At 32.5% G+C, this 27,528-nt stretch overlaps 1 protein-coding gene across 1 annotated transcript in view; it reads right to left on the reverse strand.

Moving 5' to 3' along the window:
• Positions 1–281: 281 nt before the first annotated feature.
• Positions 282–27,528, reverse strand: part of TUBGCP3 (tubulin gamma complex associated protein 3) — a 155,724-nt gene continuing 128,477 nt past the window's right edge. Inside the window, exons 18-22 of the mRNA XM_051984219.1 lie at positions 24,563–24,651; positions 24,262–24,393; positions 17,677–17,817; positions 9,064–9,180; positions 282–4,192 (exon numbers count right to left, since the gene is read on the reverse strand). Coding sequence (XP_051840179.1) covers positions 4,034–4,192; positions 9,064–9,180; positions 17,677–17,817; positions 24,262–24,393; positions 24,563–24,651 — 638 coding nt within the window. The 3' untranslated portion in view covers positions 282–4,033. The remainder of the gene's footprint in view (positions 4,193–9,063; positions 9,181–17,676; positions 17,818–24,261; positions 24,394–24,562; positions 24,652–27,528) is intronic.

Here is a 27,528-nt window from a genome sequence, read left to right on the forward strand (position 1 = left end):
CAGGGCCTAAAAAAATATTGAAAAGAAGCTAATAAAAATCCAACAAATTTATAAGCAACTTAATGGCATCCTTTCTATATACTATCTTAATTTTCATTGAATAAAAATAGTGCAAACAGTCTTAGTCCATCAAGATGAAGAAGTACATGAGAATGAATTACAAGATGATATTGGCCAACATCACTGAATATTAAAGCTAACTTTTTTTTTCTTATTTCAAAAGGGAGTATCTAACAGCTAAAACAATTTTTTAAGAAAAAAATGTCTTGTCTTAACTTAGATTGATCAAGCAATCATCCTGCATTTATTAATTATATAACAGTAGCAGGCATTGTGGCTAAGTGTTAGGATATAAAGACAAAAATAAGGCAATCCTCAAGAGTTTACATTCTTCTGGAGGGATACAACATTCACAAATAAATACAAGATACCTAAAAAATAAATACAAAGGTTGTTTTGTTGTTGTTGCTTTGTGGGAGTGAGGTGATACAAGGGTTAAAAGACACATCTTGTAGGGAACTAGAGATTCTAAAAGGCAGAAATTATGACACAAATTCAGGCACTGACTACAGTCTGTGAAAAGCTATGGAGACAGATGGTATGCCATGCAGGGAACAAGAAGCAACTACATTTGACTAGAGTATAAAATGTATAGAATAGTGTGTAATCATCCTGGGGAAAAAAGGTTACTATTATTAAATGACAGAGCATGTTTATATTTTATCTGAAAGGCAATGAGGACCTACTAAAGCTTCTTGAACAGGAAAGTTACATGGTCAGATCTGCGTTTAGGAATTTCAATTTGGAAGGAAGGAGAATGAATTGGAGAGGGGAGATCCTGACTTCAAGGAGACCAATTAAGAAGTTACTGTTATAACTGTGAGAGGTAATTAGGGTTTGAATTGGGTTATTTGCAGCATGACTACAGTAAAAGGGGTAGATGCAGTAAATGTGAATGTAGAATTCAGGAAGCCTAGCAATGGGTTTAATACATATAAAGGGAAGAGTCAAGGATGGAACTAGGTTGAAATTATGGGTTACTTGAAGAATGATCTTGCACTTCCTAGGGAAGTTTGGCTTCAGTGGGAAATAGAATGACTTAAGTTGGGATATATCTATTTTGAGATGTGTTAGAATTAAAGACGAGGGGACACATCCAATAAGTATTTGGTATTGTGGGAACAGAACACAGAGAGATGAGGAATGGATGTGTAGATATGGAAGTTATATATACAGAGAGGATGGTTGAATCCATGAAAGCTAATGAAAATATTTGGAGAAAGTGAGAAAGAAATTAAGAGACTAGGGTGTAGCTCTGAGATACACCAGAGTGTGGAACATGTATGTTAATTCTGTAAAGGAAACTAAAAGTGATCATACAGAAAGCACCAAAGAGGGAGCTTATTTAAATTAATTACTATTATTAAAAATTTTAATATGGAGGAGATTTGAACATGTTTGAAGGCAATGGGAAAGCAATCACTTTAAAAGGAGAGATTGAAAACTGTGGGGAACAAGGAGGTCTTTGACATGTGTGGCAAAAAACTATAAAAGCACTTTTTGTGTTGACATAGAACTGGAAACAAAGTAGACACTTACAGTTTTTCAAATAGCTTTACAAATTTTCATACAGGAATGTATGTGATATTATTATGCTTTAAGAAATGGCAAGCGTTAAGTCTACAGAGAAGCATGGAATTAAATAAACTAATGAAGAATGAAGTAGAGCCACAAACACAAAATACAAGTCTATAACAGTATAAATGGAAAATGAACCCATAATACATTCTAACTTAAATGTTGTTAAATTATAAGAACCAAGTTTGCAATAAAGAGGTCTGGGAAGACCTCTTTACCAACTCTTTTACAGATTGAGGATCCACAGATATGAAAGATTACATGTCATTTTTTTTTGTTTTGTTTAATATGTTTATTGACTGGTACTTCTCAATTTTCTTCTTTTTTAAATTTTTCGTTTAAATTTTTCGTTATTGTAAGATATCTCTGCCAGGAAGAAGAAAAGAGTGAGATAAAAGAAATTCAATAACAAAAAATATTAAAGTTTCTTTAAGGAAAAAGAAAATTAGTAAAAAAAATTAGGGAAGAAAGGATGATTAAAGACAAAAACAAGAGGGTATGGGATCAAGTACACAAGTATAGGAGCTAGAATTAATGTTGATAAGGAGATTCTCTTAGATTAGACGAAAACAAAGGAGAAAATAGCAGATGACTGTTGAGGAGACTTGAAAAGTGGCAAAGGAGCTCTTAATAAATGGATTCAATTTTTTCACTGAAGTATGAGGTGAATTCCTTTTCTAAGGAGAGAGCAATACTGGGATCTCAAGAAGAAAAAAGTTTGTAATAGCTGATATGGAAAGTATGACAGTGTGAATAAGGAATGAATAAAAGGATTGAAAGGAAGCAATGAAGTCCCAGTTGAAAATGAATAACAAATTTATAATGGATCATTGTATGATTTCCAACTGTAATATTGTATAGTAATGGAAGTATTAGGAGAAATGGTAGATAGTGGAATTTTTGAAGTTCAAAAAGAATGAACAGGAATTGTGGGACAATGGGGGAAAGGAGTTCAAGTGTATAAAGTTGAACTGGTTAAAGGATCAAGATTTGGAAGATTCAATAGCAATGTACGGGACTACATAAATTATCCATATTTTAATGAATTAAAAATTCATTCTCCATGCTATTTTTAAACTATTATCAAATTAGAATTATCATGCCTTCATATTTATACCATTAAGAATTCTAAACTTGAGAGTTTAGTTCTGTATTGCCAGAAATTATGAAACTTCATTCTCTAATTCAAATTTCTAATTGCAAGGAATTTGGAATAGACAAGATGAGAAAAAGAAATGGATTTTAAGTGAGAAACTGCTGAGTTTCATTCTTCTTTCTATACATTAAGTTCCATAATATGCATTTCCTAACTTTGGAAAACAAATAATAATACATAGAGTAACATTTTAAATCTAACTCTCTCTGGTCTCCTCCACATTAAGTATGTCTTTCCAAATTAGTCAAGAAATAGACAATATATTTGAAAGATAATTGTATTTTAATTTTTCTAAACTTTTATGCATGGAACATAATAAATGGAGACTTAAATGACTTAATATAATGACATTTTTACAAAAAAAATTTCTCTAACAGTAATATATATATATATATATAAATATTTACAATGAAAAAATAGCCAAGTCAAAAGGATATCTTCATTATATAATCAATTTCTTTCTAATACACATCAGAATTTTGAACACAAAATGTTTCAGTCACATCTATATTTATTTACACATATTTTTTCTGACAATTGAGAGATCTAAACTTAAATGCTTGTGTATTTTTGTTTTACGTCAATTCTATTAGTGTTTTTCTATATTTTTGCATATGACTTTTAGAAGTTACCTGGATTAGTAAATCAAATATAAAAATGTAAACTTGGAAGCAAGAAAGAAAACATATATGTAAAGTTAATGTATCAAGATACAAATGTTCTCACACAGGCAAATACATTACAACATTAAAATCAGTATAATAAAACACTTCATGTATTTTCTTGGTAAGGACAATATTTCAGGGTCTGACTGATTTATTATTAACAAAAACTGTCTCTAGACAGGATGCTTTAAAAAAGTTAATGACATCACACCTTAACTCAATACCCAACCATCTATTTCCTGCAAAAAAAAAAAATTGTGATTTTTGAAATGATGAATATAAATAATAAAAGTATGAAGCTTAAAAAGCTCCACAAAACATGATATTCTTTAAATATGAGGTTTCAAAAAATAAATCGGAATAGTGCAAACTGATCTATTTAACTTTGTAACAAATGTATTTGATTCCAATGTATAAACAAGATTTGTCTTTTGTATTTCTACCATGATGCCACACATTCATGTGTCTTATGGGCAAACAGAGCTTCAGGCCATTTGTTTTTCATTCTTAAGTGTGGATCTTTATGTCCAATCAAATATTTAACATCCTTTATATATTCAGTTTGGGAATTTGTTCACATGTGGGAACTACGTCTCCCTCTAGTGCCCAAAGACATTCGAAGCCTTGGCTCTCTTGCTTTATAATGTTCATTGAAGTCCAATCTAAAGCTAAGAAACCGAAGACTCTCATCAGAACTTGTTGTCAGTAACACCAAAAACTGCTGTACAATACCCTAAGGGAAAAGTAAAAAAGAGAAAATTAAGAGTCTGTTGGGGGGGAAGGAAGGAGGAAAAGGAGAGAGAGAGAATTGCAAAAACAAGGCAAACCCTTAACAATCCTCGAGTCCAAAGTTGCAGGGCTTTTTGGTTTGGTTTGGTTTGGTTTTGCAGGGAGAAAGTGGGGACATTAGATTCCAGATCAAATAAAACCAAAACAGATCACAGCTTTTGCATCCTGAAAGTTTACAATGGGAAAAAAGGCATTTCAGAAAATTTAGCAACTATTTTGTCCCTTCCTCCTCCTTACCTTAAATTCAATAACAGTTTAATCTAAAATTCTGAATACATTTTTTTTAAAAAAAGAAAGTCATAGGAGGTAATCTGAAATAATTTACTGCACATAGTTGGAACTTAGTAAATATTCACCAAATGAATACTTAAGATTAAGCTATGATACTTATTTCTCATTTCAAAGATACATGATTTTTGATAGTATTTCTTCCATCAATGCAACTTACAAATCTGATTTACTTTTGCAGAATTGATGTAGTCAAAAAATGCCCCACCTTTCAGTGGTAAGGCTCTCCAAAATTAGCTAGATTTGTTCATAGACAAAAGATCTGAGAATTGTCACTGGGCTTGTATTCAAATTATTTCCAACAGGTTAAAACCTGTCAAGATAAAGTGTTTTGCAAGAATTGTGTCTGAGAGTCCTGGGTCACCTCCACACTACAATGAAATATTGAAGAAAAATTTTAAATTCTATTTATTTCTTCATTAATTATAAAGCTACAGACTATCTCAAATGAGCAGAAAAAACTAATAAAAATCTATGCCATACAATTCACTTCAAATTATATGTACAATCACTTTTAATCAATTATACATATCCATTCAAAAAGTATTTATTCAGAACATACTCCAAGAAAGGCACTGTCAATTTAGAACTAAGCCTAAATCCTTGAAAAAGAGGGAAAGTAAACATTAAATATTAACATTAAAAGAAGCTCTAGAGTTAATAAGATGTAAAGTTTATAAAATTTTAGATTTCCATCATTATTACTTTTTTTATGAAACTTAAGAAATCCCCAAATACTATAAAATTAATAAGCTAATGAAAACTATCTGCTTAGGGCATGCTTTGTTGTCCTAATATGTAGATAAAACAGTACTTTAGGACATTTACAAAACTAATCAATGTGTGTAGGTAAAACTAATTTTAAAAAATACATGCATCATCACTGTGTTCACACATACACAAGATTTATTGAGCATCTACTATATGAAAATAATGAGAGGCACTAAAAAATCAAAAAAAAAAAAAAAAAAAAGAGGCACAGTTTTTCTCTTCATTGAATTTATAACGTAGCAGGAAAAAGTCCATCAAGGGTACCCCCTTCATTCCAGTCCTCTCAGTTCTTCATTCTTCTTACAACCCATATTTTATCATCTATCAGGTTTCGTCCATTCTAGCTCCACAATATTCTCAAATCTATATCTTTCTCTCCATTCAATCCAAAACTAACCAAGATTATGCAGTTTTAACAATCTCTCACCTGGATTATACAATAGCCCTTTAACTAGTTTCTATCTTATCTCTCCTCTCCAAGCCAAATTCCTCATAACTGCCAAATTGAAACTTCTAAAGTACAAGTGATGTGTCATGCCTAAGCATTGACATTACACCGCTCAAGAAACTTGAGTGTTGTCTTCAGGACAAAAATACAAGCTTCTAACACTTAGTATTTGAAAGCCCTCGCAATCTGGGCCTGGTTGACCTTTCCAGATTTACTATGATTTCTAGACCTTAGCACATTTTAGTTCTGGCCAAACATATTTACTTACTGTCTCGTGTACTTGAGAATCAATCTCCTACCCTTGCACCTTTGTCTTGGTCTGCCCTCTTTCTTCAAAAGTAATGTCAAGAATCACTTCTTTCCAAGTTAAGGCCTTTCCAATTCCCCTTTTGTTAGCTGTCTTCCAGGACTATTGGAAGGATCAAATCAGATAATATTTATAAAGAACTTAGTGCAGTGCCTGACTCACAATAGAGTCTTAATAAGTTCTTATACTCTTTCCTTACATAACTTCCTCCCTTATTACTTCACAAACATTTCACATTTATTCACCAGTGCATGCTACTTTCCCCCAACCAGCAGTAGTGTTGGTTTCTGTCTTTGTATTCCTAGAACCTGTTACTGTGCCTGGCAGACAAAAGATGCTTGATAAATGCTAGGTGAATGAAAGTAAAATGTAATAAGTTCAATATAGGAGGAAAACAGTGCTATGACATTTAAGAGGAAAGAAGAATTACTTTCCACAAGTAGTTTGGGAAGGAAAGTTTTAAGATGAACTTGAATTGAGCGCTGAAGGATAAATAAAGAAAGTGAAGGGAGAGGAGGAGAAAACATTTCAGGCAATGGGAATAGCATGAATAAAAATGTAGAGGCAGAAAAATACTTGAAAGATTCAAGAAAAGATAAAGTGTCTAGTTGTATAGAGGTGGGGCTAAGATGCCTTAGAGGGTTATGTCAGTGCAATGGGTTAAAGTTAAGGAATGAATAATTAGCCAGACATGGGGCAGCTGTCTGCTGCAAAAGCCAGTCAAGGTGTTAGAATCCAATTCAATCACATCTAACAATGCTCTCTACACTCTATCTTTTGTGATGTACAATCTCTCCTTCCTAAGTTAAGTGAACTTATAATTAATTAAAACTACATTTTCAGGGCTATCATTGGGAAAAGTCTGCCCTTCCTCCATCCTCCAGATCATCCCCTACGAAAAGGATACTACACAGGAAGGCAATGACAGAGTAGTAAGAACTCGCCCTACTCATTTTCATTTTGAGTGGGTAAGAGTTAATCAGTATGAGCAGGCACACATGAATTGTAATCTGAATCACAGATACCATTGAATTATCTTCGACCACCATTACCTTACTCCCCAACCACCCATCTTCCAAATTTCTCTTTTATAAGGAAGGTAACTACCAGCTTTTTAGTCCTCTGGATTCTTACAACTTCAGTGTCATCCTCTGTGCGTTATTCTCTTTACCTCACATATCTAAAAGCTGACAAATCTTGTTTTGGTTGCTTTTTGGTTGTTTTATTCCCTCTACTTTAACATCTCTAGTATCTCTCTCCTTTTCTTTACTCACACATCTATGGCCCTAGTTCAGGACTTAATTAACAGCCTTATGATATAATAAGTCTCCCTGTCCCAAGTCTTCCTATTTCAAACCTAACTCCATGTGGTTTTTATGATTTTCCTAAAATGCAGGAACTCATTATGAGTTCCCGACTCATAAAACCTCAATAGCAGCTTTTTGACTTCAGGATCAATTACTTTATCTTTCTCGAATCCTTTTAAAATGGTAATTTTAATCTGAGTTTTATAATATATGTAATTATTAGTACAATAAGACATAGACATAATTTATAAATAAATATGTATATACTGAAACAGAATAATAAGAAACTAAATGGAGAATTTCAAAGTTAGGTTATGCCGTTCATTTAAACTTGAATTTGGTAGATGATGATAAGCCTTCTGTCAGGCTTCTTCCTGAAGCTCATCCCAGAATTCCTGTATACATCCCAATATCCCCTCTCACCTTGTTAGAGAACCTTTAAGCCTCACACCACAGAGAGCAACCAACAATAACAGTGTAGGAGGAATGCCTGTTTTTCATTTATCTGAAAGGTGGAGAAAAAGGGATCCCTACAACTACTGTAGAAGAAAAATGTGCTCCTGGCCTTCTAAAATGAAACTCCAAATATGTCTTTCTATAAATACCATGTTGGCTGGTTTTTATAGTATCATAGAACCATATTTCCTAGAATCCTAGAGTTTAAAGTTATTTTTATTTTATTCCACTATAACACAATTAGTTTTATATTATATATAAATATCTTACATAGATATGTGTGTATGCATGTATGCATATATAGTCAGACATATCATGCATGTGATGAGGAAGGGGAAAGGCAGAAAGAAAATTAAATTTTTTCCTGTAAAATATTGTTAAAGAAAATGTAGACAGTGACTTCCTGTTGAGTGATGAATTTGAAATAAAATGATATGTGAAGCTCATTAAAAGTAAACCTGAATAATTTTTCTTTTTCATAGGTATGGGACTTTGGGTGTGCAGAAGCAGTGAATGACAAATAGCTGCTGACATACTATTATTTCAAGTTCCCCTACAAGGAGAACAGAAAAGGAACTTCTTCTGTGAAGGAAAGAGACTATGAATACTAATGATTAACAAAGAAGATTAAGAATGTAATTTGAATGCAATTGGGATTATACTGATTAAGATTACTTTTTTAAAAAATCTATTAAATCTATCATGGAAATGGGTAACAGTAAACAGGACCATCATAACTCCTTTTGAAAATAAACATAGACTTTTATATTAATTCCTTTGTAGCTGTATTGCTTATTTTAATTAATAATATGGAGTTAATTACTAGGTATCCATTTTGAAAGGAATATTAAAAATAATAAATTCTGTGTAGAATTAGCTTATATAGACACTTCATACAAAAAAATCTGCATTCAAAAAAATAATTAGGTAATACACAGTTATTATTACAGTCATATGATCATTAAAAGTTTTACATTTTCCAACAAAAATGGAAAATGGGGCAAAGTAAAAAAGAGTTAATAAAAGATATACACAAAGTGGCATAAAGGTCACCTCTTATTTTTGCCTCTGAAATGAATGTTTTTGTACTTGGAAGATACAAAGTAAGATTCCCTATGAGCAACCCTCTGAAAAGGTAAATAAATAAACTAGATTCTGCTAGATTAGCTTGTTTTATAAATGAATTGTAACTGTCAAATATTTACTAAAAGACACCAAAATAATTTTTTGCTATGTACCTGGTAAAAATGTGTCAATATTCGCAACTGGGAACACATTTTTGGAATAGATTCTTCAAATTCTCTAATCCTCTTTTCTTCCTCTTCTTCCTCTGTTGCTGTGATTCCCCATTGACCCTATAAAATACAATATTCCAAATTTCACTGAAAATTATAATGATAAACTTTTTTCTTTTAAAGTCTTAGCAATTTTGAAAATATACACATATAAAAATAATGTGATATGGCTCATATTATTTCAAACACTGCACCAAATAAGTATTTGCCCTTCAAAGCAGTGACTTTTATTCCAATAACAATGCCAGGATTCAAAATACTTTTAGAATTCTTCCTTTGAAATCGCTTTTATTCCAATAACAATGCCAGGATTCAAAATACTTTTAGAATTCTTCCTTTGAAATTGCTACTATGGACAGTTTTTATTAGTCACATGAAATTCTTCATTTTTGACCAAAAGTGTTATTCAACTTCATCATCTACCTTATTAACTAGGTCTGCCTCTATGAATGATTTTTTTCCAAACCAAATCTGCTTTTTAAGGATGATGATTTATCTCACATAGCAGATAATAAAAACTATATGCTAGAAACTTTAAAGACAATTCCAGAAGAGCAGGTCTGAAAATGTTTTGAGCGACAAAAGTGTCATTGAAAAAAATCTATATGTAGTTTCCCCATAAAGTAAATTTACTTTGAGGCACTCATATGGATACATTCTGTTATGATATCTTAAAAAATAAATTAAATTACTGTATGACACCCACTGATTACCTAATTACTGACTTCTTAAGTTGGATGGGACATGAAAGGCCATGCAGTCTAATAGGACATCTAGTCTAACAGTTTGTTATAGACGAAGAAAAGGTGGTTAAAAGAATTTCAATCAGTGAATGAAAAAAAAAAAATCAAGTATTTACAATGTGCAAAGAAAGCAATGTGAAAAACTTGGGTTGGGGGGATGGGGTTGGGGAGTACAAATAGAAAAACAGGACAGTAGTCTCTATTCTAGAGCTCACATTCTCTTGACAGGTAAGGGAGAACAACACATATACTAAGTTTTAGCTTTAAGTTAAAGAACTTTTTTTCCCCTGGGTATTTAGATAATTCGGCTACCTGAGTATCAAGGAGCTACAGCACTTGCATGATGGTTGGAGGAGGTAAGCTAGAAGCAGGTTTAGTATTGGGGACTGGTTAAGAGAAGCAGTAGCTTTTCAATTCCTTAGTCTTTTAGGCTTAATTGCCCATCTGTGGTAGTTGATCAACAGTATTAACAGTAGCTATGATAATGGGTCTTCTCCACAGGAGCTATATTCTTGAGTGATGATTATGGTAACAGGACTGAAAGCAAAGCTAATAATAGTCTGAGAAATGCTCTTATTCCTGGAGCTCTTGGAGAACTCTGGGGTTCTGGGGAAGAGATGATAGCAAAAGGTCTTGGTACTGGTTTTAACTCATTTGACACATGTTATCTCCTGTGTTTGTTTTAACTAGACTAGGTTAACCTGTCCCAGCTGTTGCTGTTTATTTTTTGTATTAGAAGAGGACCAATGACATCACAGGTGATATCTTGACTCGTACATGAATTGGATTTGAGGCAGAATTACTGAGATATTAAAGGTCTGTGGCATCTTTGATGTCTGACTTCACGTCTCCTTCAGTTGCTTTTGTGGACATTGGAACAATTTTTTCTCATCTACCCACTTTGCTAAGGGATAGACATCTCCCCTACTTTATTGACAGATTTGAGATCTGTCAGTTACCCTCAACCAACCTGATTTAGATTATCTGCAGAGATGGTTTACCTGGATACAGCTGCTGTGTATGCTTTTTGGAGCCACAGAAGAGATTTAAGTTTCAGGTGAACAACAAGTGGATAAACAGCCATAAAAAGGCCCCAGCAAATCTTCATACCAAAGGTGCTAGTCCTCTTTGAACATCGCATACAGCCCTAGCACTGGCGGCTGATCAGCAGTGGGTGATGGTAAAGAATGGACCTCTTTTCCACAAGGATTGTTCCCCTGAATGATGCTGGTAATGATTGAATTGGAAGCTGAGGTAGTGGGAGATCCTATCATTGATAAAATTCTTGAACTTTAGGTGTCTGAGGGAGTTGGTGCTGTGGCAGATTTTGATTCAGTATAATAAAAAAATCTAACAGCAATAGTTCTCCTAAAGAGGAATGAGCTGCTGAAGGAAACAGCAGGCTTCCCTCTCACTGGAAACCTTTTAGAAGGGATGAAAGTTATACAGGTAGTAAGAGTTAGAGTCAAGTCATAAAACTAGTCCTTTGACACCAAAATGATTCTTTCCCTTACACCATACTGACTCTGTGTCCTTTTAACTGTGTTAATTGTTACTTCCAATTGAATTATTCTTTGAAAAAAATCTGAAACCAAATAATAAATATTACAGTGATTAAGTTTGACCTCAAAGATAAGAGATATGAATTCATGTATCTCCTCTCTTTACTGTAGGTATGGAATACTTTAAGAGCCAAACAGGAATTTTCCTTATCTGGATAGCTTCTTTAAAGAGTAAAAATCTAAAAACCCTGGGAGTATTTTTCTAAATTATTATTTTGTTCCAGAATATTTTCTTTTATTTGTGCCTAAATTCACTATCAAAATTTTGACCTCCTGTTGGAATCTTTACAAACTGTTAAGTCATTAGAGTTGATAGAGACAATAATTATCTAATTTAGCATGGTTCAGTATCATTGATCTGATCTTACAAGGAGATGTTTTAGGCCAGAACCTGAAACAAGGTACTAAGTAGAACTAACTGATACAATGCTTGTGTTCACACCTTTACTCATTGGAGTTCACACGTTTGGGAGATTTCAGGGTTTAGTATGAGATATCCGAATTCACACCTCCCTTGAAGCTCTTAGGGCCAAAGAGCATGCTGGGAGATATCCCACAATCCTACTCTCTCAGATATAAAAAGCAGACAGAGGCCCAGTCAAGAGAGTTCAGCTGAATTAGATTGGAAAGGAGCATGCTGGAACAGATGCAGAGCACTCTGGGAGATTGAGAGCCAGAAGCCCTCTCTCAGAGGCAAGAGAGATTTATTCCATTTTCCACTTGGCTGGCTGGAGGCTGAAGAAAGCAGAGGCAGAAGCAAAGGACAAAGCTGCAAGCAGAGAGATAGGCCTCAACTAACCAGCTTGCTGCATTTTGGGTGATTATTACTCTTACCTGAAACTAAGGCTGCCTCCAGAAAACCTCCCCAAGAAATTCGCTCCCAGAGAGAGAACCATTATATTATTTTAAAAGAAGAAAACCACCACAACAAAAAGAAGAAAAGCAGCAGGTTTCCTTAAAGGATATTCCACAAAAACATCACTAGGTCTATGCTCTTTGGAAGGATCTTCTTCCTAAGTTTTTCAAGTCTTTTTTTTTTTTTCCTTTTCCTGGTTCAAACATCTCCAGAGTATAGTGCTAGCAGCACAACACTGAACTTAAGTTAGTTTATAATATTCTAGTAATGGTAGGGAAAACTCAGCAGAAAAAAAGGTGAAGTTGTATGGAATTTGAAATTCTGATGAATTTACATTTCATCAGAAGCCATATGCACTCTCAATTATTTTAGGCATACAACAAGAAAATGGTGAGGGGAAGTGTGTAGGTAACTAACAAAATAAGTCAAATGGCTATCGATACTTAAAATTTATATATCTCTATATAAAAATAATTTAACATTATTTTACAGCATTATAGTGCTATAACACTTAGCAAGCACCTCAACAAAACATGCCAAATAGTTACAGTTATAGTAGCACTCTGTGTGAACAGCAAGTAATTTTAATTATGTTAATCTTCTCAAATCAGCAAATTCAAGGAAAATAGTAACAATATAATAACATTCTTTTCCCCATAAAAGCTGAACAAAGTTCTATTTGTTACTAGTCTATTAGGTCTAATATAACTGAAAGAAAACAGGTTCTTGATTCTGAAGATTTGGATTTAAATTCTGTCCCTGAATTTACTTATGTGATTTTGGGTAACTCAATTTAACCATTCTGGGCTTCCAATTTCTTATAATAGGTTCAATTCAAATTAATTCAGTAATTATTGAGCTTGAACCAGAAAGACGTAAACTAAGCATCAGACTACGTGATTTCTAAGGTCACTTATGGCTCTAATCTTATAATCATCAGATGCATTACATAGTAAAACACTTGAAAAATACAATTATACTCTCAAAAAAGTAATTTTCCCTCTTCTTTGAAAGAAAATAAGCTGCGAGGCTCCCAAAAGATTAAATAAATATTTTTTAAAGAAATGAAAATTATTGATAACGTGAAAAAATGCCCAAAATCACAACCAAAGAAATTATTAAAACAATTGCAGAGTATCTCTTTAAATTCATCAAAATTAGTAAAGATGGGGAAAAATGATGATGGAGGACAAACACACAAGTGTTCAGAAAGCAAGAAATACAAAATCAATTACAAATATGGGACAAAATCCATTGCAAATATAAAATCAGGCAAAACAAATTTCTGCATTAGCTATATTCTTTTAAAAAAATAAATACAAGATATAAAAACAGGTAAGACAATTTTACACTAAGTACTAAGGTTCAGAGAAGTGAAATGATTTGCTCAAGAATAGAGATGTTAGTACCTAAACTAGGACAAGAACAGAGATATGACTGCAATTCTATCAATGTGATAAGGAAACATTGTCAATCTTAAGAGTTGGTCTGAGATACAATTACATACCTGTCAGATTGGCTAGGATGACAGGGAAAGAAAATGATGAATGTTGGAGGGGATGTGGGAAACTGGGACACTGATGCATTTTTGGTGGAGGTGTGAACAGATTCAAACATTCTGGAGAGCAATTTGGAACTATGCTCAAAAAGTTATCAAACTGTGCATACTCTTTGATCCAGCAGTTTCTATTGGACTTATATCCCAAAGAGATCTTAAAGGAGGGAAAAGGACCTGTATGTACCAAAATGTTTGTGGCAGCCCTTTTCGTAGTGGCTAGAAACTGGAAATTCAATGGATGTCCATCAACTGGAGATTGAGTAAATTATGGTATATGAATGTTATGGATGGAATATTATTGTTTTGTAAGAAATAACCAGCAGGATGAATACAGAGAAGCGTGGAGAGACTTACATGAACTCATGCTAAGTGAAATGAGCAGAACCAGGAGATCATTATACACTTCAACAACAATATTATATGAGAGTCCATTCTGATGGAAGTGGCTACCTTCAGCAATGAGAGGATCCAATTCAGTTCCAATTAATCAATGATGAACAGAACCAGCTACACCCAGCGAAAGAACACTGGGAAACGAGTGTGGACTACTTGCATCTTTGTTTTTCTTCCCAGGTTATTTTTACCTTCTTTTTAAATCCGACTTTTCTTGTGCAACAATAGAACTGTATAAATATGTACACATATGTTGTAGTTAAGCTATACTTTAACATGTTTAACATATATGAGACCGCCTGCCATCTATGGGAGAGGGGGAAGGGAGGAAAGGAAAAGTTGGAACAAAAATGTTTGCAAGGGTCAATGTTGAAAAATTACCCATGTGTATGTTCTGTCAACAAAAAGCTATGATAAAAAAGAAAAAAATATATCTTAAGTGTTGGGAAAGAGTGGGAATGGCATACCTAGATTTCCAAAAGGAGAAAAAGTGAAGTAATAGGAAATCAAAGTGGGAGAAGGGGTACAACTTAAGGACTGTTGTCAGGGATTTGAGGAAAGGGAATCAGCTAGTGTAATTAGTGAGCTAATGATCTTAAGGTATGCTGATATCTTTGCCCTTTTAGTTTAGGAAAATATTCTGTTATAATCTACCTAATAGACTACGGTTTGGTTTTGTTGTTGATGTTATTGATCTTCTATATGAGTGGATCCCTCACCTGAGAAGGAATGGGCAAATGAGTCAATGTGCTGTGCAGTAAATTGAATACATTGAGGTTGTTGGAGTTGTGCATGTTGGTGCATGTGTCCAGAACTCATAGACTCTGGAAAAAGTTTGTCAGGCTGGGTCAGCTTAAAAAGGTAGTCAAAACAAAAATACTTTTAGTCTGAAAGAGAATCTTATGGTAGGAGCAGCTTGGGAAAAGTAAGATTCAGATAGGGCTTGGAAGATAATCCTGAATATCCCAGGCCATAGAAACCAATGTTAATTTCTATAGAAAAAGAAAGGAGATTAACTACCAACCTAATTAGGGAAATTTTATTTTAGATAGAGCAACCAAAAAAAGAGGAATAAAGGCAATAGGATTGAGGTCAAAATAAAAACCATAGTAGAGAGACCTTCAGATAAGGAGTCATATTGCATACCTGGATCCCAAGAAATAATCACCATAATAAGTCAAATAGTAAATCGAAAAATCACATTCATTTAAGAATTGGCAGAAGAAAAGGCTCTTTCTAAGTTCAAGACCAGCAAACCTAGTGAAAGAAAAGTTTATTGCCTAAAGTCCACTAGGAGAGATTGTACCGAAAAGATACCTGCCCCTAGGCCAGAAATTTCTATATTCAACAAAGATTAAAGGAGAACCTAGAAAATTAATACAGATTCTTGTCGAGTCAACATTACATTCAGCCTAACTTCTAGACAAGATCTAAAAGAAGCAGTTATGGATAAAGAGGAAGATAATAAAAATAAGGCCCAATTTTCAGTAGCTTGACACATTGGATCAGAACGTCTAAACACTATAAGCTAACACTTGCTGTAACTCTTTGGCTACTGTGTTGCTCTTGTCTAGTGTTAATTGTAATGTATATTAGCAAACTTAACCATGCACTGTTTTTAGGATACAGAGCAAGAAATACTAAAAGTCTGTTCTTTTCCAGAACCTAAGCTGGATGATTTCCTAACCCAGAAAAAGAAATGACGAGAAAAGTCAAATACCAATGAGCTAAAACAAAAATTTAAAGAGATGAATGCTGATGCTGTCTTTGCATTTCAATTACGCAACCCAGTACACAACGGACATGTTCTGCTAATGCAGGACACTCATAAACAACTTTTGGAAAGGGGATACCAGCACCCAATTCTCCTTCTACATCCTCTTGGTGGCTGGACTAAAGATGATGATGTTCCTTTGATGTGGCAGATGAAACAGCACGCTGCAGTATTGGAAGAGGGAATCCTGAATTCTGAAAACACAGTGGTGGCCATCTTTCCATCACCCATGATGTATGCCGGACAAACTGAGATCCAATGGCACTGCAGTTCACGAATGGTTGCAGGAGCTAATTTTTACATTGTTGGAAGAGATCCTGCTGGCATGCCTCACCCAGAGACTGGGAAGGATCTTTATGAGATCTTTATGGAATTTTATGGAGTTCCACAGCATCATAAGTGCTAATGCTAAACAGATTCACTTATCATCTTTGCATGGTAAACTAAATTTGTACTTAATTTTTTAATAATTGTTCTGAAGGATTTCTGAGAAGGAAAAGGAAGAGAAAGGTAAAGACATCACAGTTCTAGAGAGATAATATACAGAAGAGGCCCTTTTGGGAGACTTCTAATTGGTATCAATAAGAAGAGTCAAAGTGATGAATAAACAGTCACCATGACTCATTTTGTTACACTTCACTTTTTTGTCACACTACTTATTATTACACAGTTTATAATCTTTTATATGTCTTCATATATCTTCAAAAGATTTCAATTTATCAATTCTAAAATAATATTTAGATAGTGTTTGAGCATTTTCTTCATAATTGTATAAAATAGATATTGTTAGCTCAAATATTATCATCTCTATTTTTCACATGAAGAATCTGAGGCTCAAAAACATGTTGAAGTCAAAACTCTACACCTAACCTTCTAACTTCAATTTTTGGTCTTACCACTACTACCAAATTCCCTCACACTACATACATATTTATGTCCTAAGTATGGTTATGCAAAGTATTCTAAACAAGTCTAGTTGTATTATTTATGCAAATCCACTTCATTTGAATGAGTTTCACAGGGAACCATCAACCCAGACAAAAGGGATCATTTTATTATCATCATACCAAACACAATAAAATATGAAAGGTATTTTGACAGATAGCCAAACTTCCTTTAATAGTTTTTAGAACTCAGACTTACCAAAGGCAACACTTGTGGGAAGAGAAGAGGGAAAATATTCAGGTTGGTATAATAAGCATAAAAAGTTTCAATATTATACATACCCTATACTCTCTATCTACTATGCCAAAATTAAATTCACTTCCATCATGCAGCTTTCTATGTTAATAATGTAATTCACAGTATACAAAATAAAGTTTATATCCATTCCTGAAAGATGAATTGCGAACAGGATGAATTGTAGTTATTTCGAGTTTGTTTGCTTTTAGTTTAATATGATAAAGAATTGTTGACCAAAAATTTTAGCAGGAAATATCATTACATTTATACATGCTTGTGTGAATTTGCCACATGGCATGGCTTTTAGAATCAAGTTCTTATTTTCAAAGTCCATTCATAAAGATTTTCAGCCATAGTAACTCCCAAAATCTATGAAGGGTTATTAATTTCAGAGACTAAGAAGAGCTGCAATTTGCATCAGTATAAAGTATCCATACCAATGAAGGCCCTAAAATCCTAAAAAACTGAAGTGCGATTTCAAATTATACCTCCATTTCATTCTGTTTTTTCTTTTCCTCAAACTGCAATCTCCTCTGTAGTTCTTCCAAAGCAGCTCTGTATATTGCATCTTGAGCATTTTGAAGTTCAATAATTTGATCAAATACAGCTCGAAGTTGATTTAAAAGGACCTGAGAAAGTAAGAGATTCAAGGTTCATTTTTACAAGTAGCAAAAATCATCATGTACCTTATATTCTTTTTTCTTAAATATTGACATCAACAAAAGGGAAAGAAGAGAGAAAAGACAAATAAATGAATTTAATATCCAATTTTCAAAATCCTAGAAAATGACCAAAGCAAAAAATAATAAAATACTCAAGTTGAAACTCTTAAAAAAATCAAACTTTCATAAAATTGAAAGGAAAAAAATTAAATAGGATTTTTTTAAAATTAATAAAATAGATAAACAGCCAGTCATTGTTGGACACACTTGTTGTACCAAGAGATGTACACCAAACTGTGTTTAAAAACAAAAAAGAATTTAAAACAATTATACAAGAAATAAAGGAAAATAAACTATTTTGACAAATGTATATGCCAACAAAATGAATAACTTAGATGAAATGGATAAATGTCTACAAAATCATAAAATACCCAGATTACCAGAACAACTGAGTTTAAATAAGTCATTACCAACAGCAACAGAAATTTAACAAATCATAAATGGACTTGTGAAATTAAACCTCCAAGATCAGATAAATTTACCAAAAAATTCTGTCATACAAAAAAATAGTTAATTCCAAAATTATACAAATTGAAAAAAAAAAAAAAAAAAAAGCGGGGGAGGGAACAGATACTTGTTATGCCAAAGTTAGGAAAAAAACATGTAGAAAGAAAAGAATAAGAAGTTCAAGTGAAATAATGAAAAAAGTAGAAAAGAAAGGGGTCTAGCAGTGCTAGATCTCAAACTATATTTCAAAACAGTAATCATTAAAATGATTTGGTATAGGTTAAAAAATAGAGACAGGTCAATCAGTGTCACATATTAGGTATATAACATAAAGAAGCAAATAACCCTAGTTGCTTAGTATCTGATTAACCCAAAGAGTTTCAATACTGGGGTAAAGGATTTGCTTTTTAACAAAACATGCCAGGAAAAATAGAAAGCAGTCTAACAGAAATCTTGTATAGATCATCATATGCCAAGATAAGCTCTAAATAGATGGCATAAAAGATGAAAATCTGAAGAGCAAGGGGAAAAAATATTTTTCACAATTATGAGTAAGGGAAGAGGTCATTCAAGAGTTTATAAACAAAACAAATGCAGCTAAAGCAGCAGAAAAACAAGCAATACGGAAAAGATCTTTGCACCAAGTTTCTTTATTCAAGGTCAAGGACAAGATCTCTTATCTAAGACATGTAAGGAACTGATTCAAATCATAAAGAAAAAGACCCATTCCCCAGTAAATAAGCAATCAAATGAAATGAACAGGCATTTTTCAAAGAAAACAAAATCCAAGTTATTAAACAACTATATGAAAAATATCCCAATTCACTAATGCTTAAAGAAATGCAAATAAAAACAACTCTGAAGTTTCATTTCATTGAAATTTCATTGGCAAAGATGACAAAAAAAGTAAAAAAGGCAATTACTGGAGAAGCTGTGAAAAAAATCACATTAATGTACTATTAATGGAACTGTGAAATGATACACACAACTATTCTGAAAAGCAATTTAGAATAATGCCCCCTAAGTAACTAAAGTGTGCTTATTTTTATCCAATGAAATCATTACTAGATTTATACTCCAAAGAAATTGAAGAGGAAAAGGACACATATACAATAATATTTATAATAATTCATTTTGTGGTGACAAAAAAATTATAAACTAAAGAGGTGCCCATCAATTAAGCAATAGCTAAACATATTGTTTATGTAATGGAATAAACAATAACAAATGAATGATTTCAGGGAAACCTGGGAAATCACACAAGTGATACAGAGTGAAGTGAAAAGAACCAGAAGTATAATATATAACAACAGTATAGAGAAAAATAACTTTGTCAATAGGGGGATGGCATGATCAACACAATGATCAACTTCTGATAATGAACTATGCTATCTGCTATTGACACCGTAGTTATAAAGACGATGTAAAAATGGAGAAAAGAAAATATATTTTTGAACATGGACAATACATATTACTATATACATTACAAAAGCTTTGTTTTTCTTTTTGTTGTGCTTACCAATACTACCCATACCCCTCACCCTAGGGAGTAGAGTAGAAGAAAAAAGACAGGTATAGGTTAACAGAAAAAACAAAAAAAGGAAAAAAAAAAGGGCCACCGAAGCAACTTTTTTTAAAACCATGCAAAAGGCAGGATGAGGGAGAAAAGAATCACAAGCAAGACACAAATTACAAAGTGAATTTATTACACATTTTAAAGAAAAGCAAGTTATGACACACAGCAACAGTTTCATGTAAAGTCTTTTTTCTATTCCATCATGTATATGCAAATGATTTTATTTCATGTTTAGGCTTAGAATTTTTAAAATTACAATACTCAAAGATAATGTAATATTATGTAGCTATAAGCAACAATGAATGATTATTTCTATGTAGCAAGAAAAGCATGAACTTATATGAAATAAGCACAATACAATGATTACAACAATGTAAATAGAAAGAATAAAAATAAGAAAATGCTGTGAAATCTAATGGACAATTTAATCTAATGGACAAAGTCGGCATGAAAGAAGACTATTTCCCATTATTGTAGATATGGGAAATTATGGGTTTGAAATAATATATTTACACACACACACACACACACACACACCAACTTTTTTTTCGAAGTGTTGGTTATTTTTGTTGAATCCTGGGCTTTTAGACATGTATAGCTTCATACCTATCTGAAGGGAAATGTTCTTAAATTTACCCAAAGCCATTAGCAAATAAAAAGTAGGGTTTTTGTTATTGTTTACAGAACTCACATGTTATTTGTATACCCACCTTGTCCCCTCTCCATGAAATGGTATTCTAATCCTAAGAGCTTCAATGTCCATAGCTTCTTCAAAGATACAAAAATAAATACATCTCATCTACAATTCTTTTTCCATTTGGGAATGCTAAATTAGTCCTGTGGATATGTTATAACATCTCTTCTTTGGAAGAGATTCTAATATTAATGGATGAATGTTCATTTCATGAGTATTTTATCAAAGAAGGTAGACTTAAAATACATTTATTCGATTTTAAACAATAGGATATTACTGTTTCACTTAAGAATAAAAAAGCATTATCAGTTGTCATTTTACTAAAACCTCCATACATGCTACTGTGGCAAAGAAGTAATCCTGAGATCTCCAAGTTGATGCCAAAATACCCTCCAAAATATAACTAAGCCTGATAGCTTAACTGACAAAGTGACTAATATGTCTATAAAAGCATTATGTTGTGGGTTGCAGAAAGAAGTCAGGTGGACTGTATACTGCAAAGCACCAGGACAAAGGGTTTAGGTTCCTAAATTCATTAGGAACATGATTTCCTAAGCAGATGAAAAAGTTGATATGGAGACAAGCTATTCCGGTGATGGGGTTTCAACCATCTAGACATTTTTTCTCAACTACAATCAAGGCAGCTAACAAATTCTCAATCTGTCTTAATGATTATTTTATCTTTCAGGAGGCAGAAAGGGAACAACAAAGTGCTATAATATACTTGATTTTGATCAATAAGGAAGAATTGGTTGAAACAGAAATGACTTAAATTATAAAAAGAAGTGACCATTCCATCTTAGAATTTGTGACAGGTCATCAGAGATTGATGTCCAAGATAGTCTCACTCATTTGCTAAACTCTTCAGAAGATAAGAATCTAAGAAAGAATATTTAGGATCTCATAGACAAAGATTATCTAAGAAAATATGGCTCAAGGTAGATGAGATGCTCTTAAATGTGAAATTCTGACAAATTGAAGATATATTCTAAGAAGAGAAAAAGAGTTTTTGAAATATGACAATATAATAACTTCACTGGTCAACTTAAACTTTCAATTCCAAAGAATGAGATAATATTTATATCAGGAATGCTGAAGCATTGCATAAGCTGAGACTTCTGATGAATATCAATGGCAATCTAACAAAATGTTAGGGTCCACAAGATAAAGAGCAAAGTAGGACTAAAATCATCACTGGGGGAGAGAAGAATCTAATGGATATCAAAAAGATATTGAACTATTTTCTTCCATTTTTTTTTCTATCAAGCAAGCAGTAATTATCAAAGGCCTACTATGTACTAATCACTGTGGTAGGCACCCTATCCAAAATAATGATCTTCACACCAGAAAAGGAATAATGCTCAAGACAGGAAGATATACTAAAAGAGTACTTAACAGCCTTCCAAGAGTTCAAGTTACTAAATTTAGAAGAATTATATTCCAAGTTGCTGAAATATTATGGCAGTCACTATCTATGATCTTTCCAAAAAAAAAAAAAAAGAAAAGAAAAAAGAGATACTGAAGAACTATGCATGAGTAAATAATATCCCTATTTTCAAAAAAGTGAAGAAATTAGATTTTTCAAAATGAAGGATGGTAACCTTAATCTCATTTCCTGACAAAATTCTGGAAGGCATATTTGTGACCATTTTGAAAAAAGAACATCTCATCCATCTTGAGCCACATCTTGAAGAACACTTTGAAAGTAATCACTATAGACTGGGACAAATATAACAAAAATAACCTTTGATAGGATAATCTCATTATCCTTGTTTTGGATAAAATTACTAGAATAGATCTGGGAAATTTGGTATATACTTACAATTCAGCAAACATTCTCATGACATCTTTTTTGTACACAATGGAAAGATATTAGTCAACATGTCTCAAAAATTTTTTAATTCTTTTGTATTAATAATCTAAGAGCTAATCTAAAAAAGATCTTGAATCATCTTGAGATTTATCATTTTCAGTCACAAATTTACTACTCCACTGATTTTCACTTTATTTATAAATCAAACCAACTGTGCATATTAGAGATTTCCTAAAGGTAGGATCCTATATTATTAATGAAGGAAGAAACTCTGGAGTTATAGAATTTCATTGAAAATTATCTTAGTTTTATTAACAAGTAAATTCATAGGGCCAGAATATTCTATTATCTAAATCATGCTAGATAAATGAACCATATTTTAGAGAACTTAGATAAGATGAGCAGCAAAATAATAGACGTAGAGATTACAATAATGTAAATGGAAAGAAAAAGAAGGTAAGGAGAAAAAAGTAGGGAAAGAAGAAATAGAGAAATAGAGGAGATAAAGAGGGAGGGAGGGAGGGAAGTAGGAAGGAAGGATGGAAAAAGGAGAGAAAAATGAAGGGAAAGGGGAAGCATTGGAATGAACAAGCACAAAGAAGAGATAAGAAAACATACTACTCTCTTTTCTTTCTCAAAAACAGGGTACTTTTATTGGTGGAATAAAGCATATACTGATGTGTTGAGTAGTTTTAATGAAATATTTTTTTCTTTTTTTCTTAATCTTTGTTAGGGAAAAAGGAGACATTTGTAAATGAAGGTAACATTAAAAAAATTTTTTAATTTAAGAGACTTGACCAAAAGTTTTATGGTATGCCTTTTTTTTTTTTTATTTGAATGTGAAGAAGTTATCTTAGAGATTATATCTTCCTACTACTATGATGCTTTATCATAGTGACGAGATGGTACTACGCAAAGCCTGGCATGTCCCATGCCAGAAATTAAAAAGTTTCAAGAACAGGCCCAGTGATACTATATCCAATCCATATATACTACATACATACATATATTTATCTATCTATATATGTAAACATATAAATATAAAATATACAATCTATTTAAGTTTAGAAAGGCTTGTTATTAGGGTAGCTTTAGGGTGATCAATTACTTAGCCACAGCAATTCATGAAGACTATCAATAAGATAGAGGAGGGTTTTCAATTTGTTTTTGTGGAGGAAGTAATTACTCTGACATAATCATAGATATTTATTATAAATATCTTAATCAAATTCTATACTTCTAAGCCCCATATCAAAAATGCTGACAATGAGAAAAGATGAAGAAAGTAGATAAAACAGTCATCAAAAGAATGAAAATGGAATCTGAAAATAAATATCTTCTATAACATGGAAATAGATTCTGGATGCACTTATAATAGTCTTCTAAATTCTAATACAGATAACATTTTGTTTTGCTCTAGTATTGTTATTTTAAGTTGTTCTGTTCTAGTGTTGCCCTTCCTAACTCAAAACCATCTTTATGATTAATTGGTCCATCAAAGAAACTAAACTTAAAACATCCTTTTTCTATTTTGAACAATATAATAGGATATTATTATTACACTTAGGAGATGAATAGGTATTATTATTCTTTACCATTTTAATATCTATTTTAGAGCACATTCTTCTTGTTTCAGTACTATTGTTCCACTGCTGTTCAGTAACAGTGTAACTTGAAAATCAAACTTTAGTAAAAATGTTTAATTATTATTAATGTAGCTGCATAGAAGTGATTCTACAATTTTCCATGTAGTACAAATCAAAGAAAGCAAGCATAATCCACATCTTTTAAAAAAAAAAAATTTGAACTGAAAAGTCTTACTCTGGAGTCACTGTCCAGCAGACATCTAGAGATAATAGTGTCTAAGAACACCTCATGAGCTGCAATGATGTGGTCCAAATCTTGAGCTTGCTGGACTTTGTTCCAAAGTTCATCCCATGAACATTCAAGTACCTTGGGAATGTGGAGAGGAAGAATCAGAATTGTTTGAACTGTACATTCTCTATCCCTTTAAATCAGACAAAATAACCCTTTTTTAAGATATTTATGTCATATATAACTAGCACAACACCTTACCTTCTTAACCCCCCCCCAAAAAAAAAATGGAATGGTTAAATTATACCTCAAAAGTAATATAATACTGCATTTGATGAATGAAATGGACCATTTCTGATGCCAGAATGTGACACTGATGCAGCACCCCAGAGAACTCTGTAAAAGAAGGCAAAGAATTTATATGTTAAACACCAAACTCAGATGCACTTAAAACCAGCACTATAATGTCCTTCTCCCTTATGTGTCAAGGAATCACAAGTATAATGCTACCCTTTTCTAAAAAAGAAAAGACCTCTCTATAATAAATTTATGTATAATACAAGTTGAATAATAGCTTGACCATCTAATCAAATAATGTCATATGATCTCTTAGGACTAGAAGTACTGTTTCTCAAGTCTAAAAGATAAGTGAAACAAAATAAAATTATACATAATATTTAGTTATTAAAATCCTATACCAATAATGCTCCAATTCCTTGAACAAACACTCGCCCTACTTCATAGGTTCTTTACAATTAGTATACCTACTGTGCATGAAACATTTACTATTCCCTTAGCTATTTGGAGATAAAAATGACATTTCTTCAAGGAACTGAAAAATGACCTTGCCACCTGAGAGAAATATGAACCTTTGAAATAGGTTAAGGATGAGTTCAGAGTCTGCTTTTATTCTTTATACGATTATAAAACCATCAAAAGGTTTGAAGGTCACCACTGAGCAGCAGTTCTCTGCTCACCACTGTTAATTTCTGGTATAAAGACCATAACAGCATATTATGTTACACTAAAGTATGTGATGGATCAAATCAAAGATAAATCCACTAGAGTAATAATTACAAGAAAATGGGTCAATTTGACATTTTTTTTTAAATCCACTGGCCCAATTCTTTATTAGCTATTCAAATAATCATATATATACACACACACACACACATACATACATATACATACACACTTACATTTTCTTTATAGAAGCATTTAAGAAATCATTGTCCTATTTCCCCAATGCACTACATAATCTATATTAAATCCAAAAATAAGTTTAAAGAAGATTGATTTATCAGTTGTGAATTCTAGTTTAACAGGTACAATAAATTTTAATACTTAAATTTGTTTGACTTCTTAATAGCCTCATACATATACAACTAAACTATGAACATATATGTAAAATATTTGTTTATTGAAATATACTATTTTTAAACCAACTTTCTGAAGGAAGTGATTAAGTATCCCTACAGAGATTTTGCTATGCTGATAGTTTGAATTTTGTGTATAATCAACAAAAGAGATGTGGTCACTGCTTGCCTTCTTGTTTATAATCTTTGACATATAAACACTGAGACACAGGCATAAAGTAAATATTCAGAATTCTATAAATATTCAACATACACAAAGATAGAACAATAAAAATATATGCATATTCTTCAAAAAAAATTATATTTATCATATACATATTTAGAAAAACAAAGCAGAGGAGCAAGAAAGAAAAGACATCACTTCTAATGAACTCCACAGGAAAGAGTTTGATAATGGATGGAAGAAAGTTATTTTATTCAAAGGCCTAACTAGGTATGGGAATATCTATTTAGAAGGAGTCTAGAATTAATAGTGTAGACTATACTGGCTATTTTCTTTATATATATGCGTATATATGTATATCTTTTTATTTACAAAATATATCATGGATAATTTTTCAGCATTGACAGTTGCAAAACCTTTTGTTCCAATTTTCCCCCTCCTTCCCCCCCATCCCCTCCCCAAGATGGCAGGTAGACCAATATATGTTAAATATGTTAAAGAATCTGTTAAATACAATATATGTTACATATCCATACATATACTGACTATTTTCAAGAAGATTTTTTAAGTGTTTCATAGAATTACAAAATCTCAGACAGACACCCATCTTAGAGTTCATCAAACTAATACTTTCATTTTCTTAGGGTGGGAAAAACTGAGATATAAAAAGATGAAGTGACTTATCTAAGATCATTTCCAAAGGCAGGAGCAAAGCCTGGTCTTCTAACTTACACATCAATGCTTTTTCATTACTACAGCTGACTCCCTTACTAAAACATAAGAGGTGAAATACTATATACAAACAATTATAAACATTCTATGTTTTTTTCATATTCATAATCCATAACACAAAGCTAACTATCCTCTAAGCATATAGCTGTATCCATATAATGTTCCCAGCTGTGTCATTTAGTAAATTACACTGTTGATGCATTATAACCAAAACCAACCTATGAATTTACATAAGATGACAATATCACTGAGTTGTATGTCTATTTGTAACACTTATAAACACTGTTCCTATAGAACTAATTGTATTCTGCCATCCCTATTGCATTATTTTAAATCACTTCTTGTTTCCATGGGATCAATTAATATTAGGTGGGCTATTCAATTCAACAAATACTATTTAGTGCCTACTGTGTATAAGGCAATATGCTAGTGCTAAAAATATGATGATAAAAATGAAAAAGCATCTGCCCTCAAGGAGGTTCTATTAGGGGAATTGCAACAGATATACAAGAGACAAGATAATATAAGAAGAAAGCCCTACCAGGAAGATTAGCAGATGTGTTATAAATCCAGTTATCCAACTGAATCATTTTGCTATCAGTCATGCTGTTGTATCCTCTAGACCTCCAATCTTCTAGAGAGCATGCTCATGAGGACCTAGGTTGGACCTTAATGGTAAGTGAGTATAAATTCACATACCCCACTGTAACTCAAATCAGGTCATGCTTCACATGGTACACATAGCAGCCATCTTTTTGCCAAGTAGCCTGCCAATGCATACCTACCCTGTCTTTTCACTTCTAGCTCTGGGAACCATAATTAAAGCAATATTACCATTACTACATCTAAAAGAGAATATCAATCAACTGCCCTATACACTTCTCCTCCCAGACCAAAGTATGCTTCTCTAAACTTCTACTTTCATATGAACTCCTCAAGGGCAGGGAATAACTCACTTCTGTATTTTTATCCTTACTATTTAGCAAAGTACTTGATATATAG

Source organism: Antechinus flavipes, chromosome 3 (assembly GCF_016432865.1).
Source record: "Antechinus flavipes isolate AdamAnt ecotype Samford, QLD, Australia chromosome 3, AdamAnt_v2, whole genome shotgun sequence".
Lineage (NCBI taxonomy): Eukaryota > Metazoa > Chordata > Mammalia > Dasyuromorphia > Dasyuridae > Antechinus > Antechinus flavipes.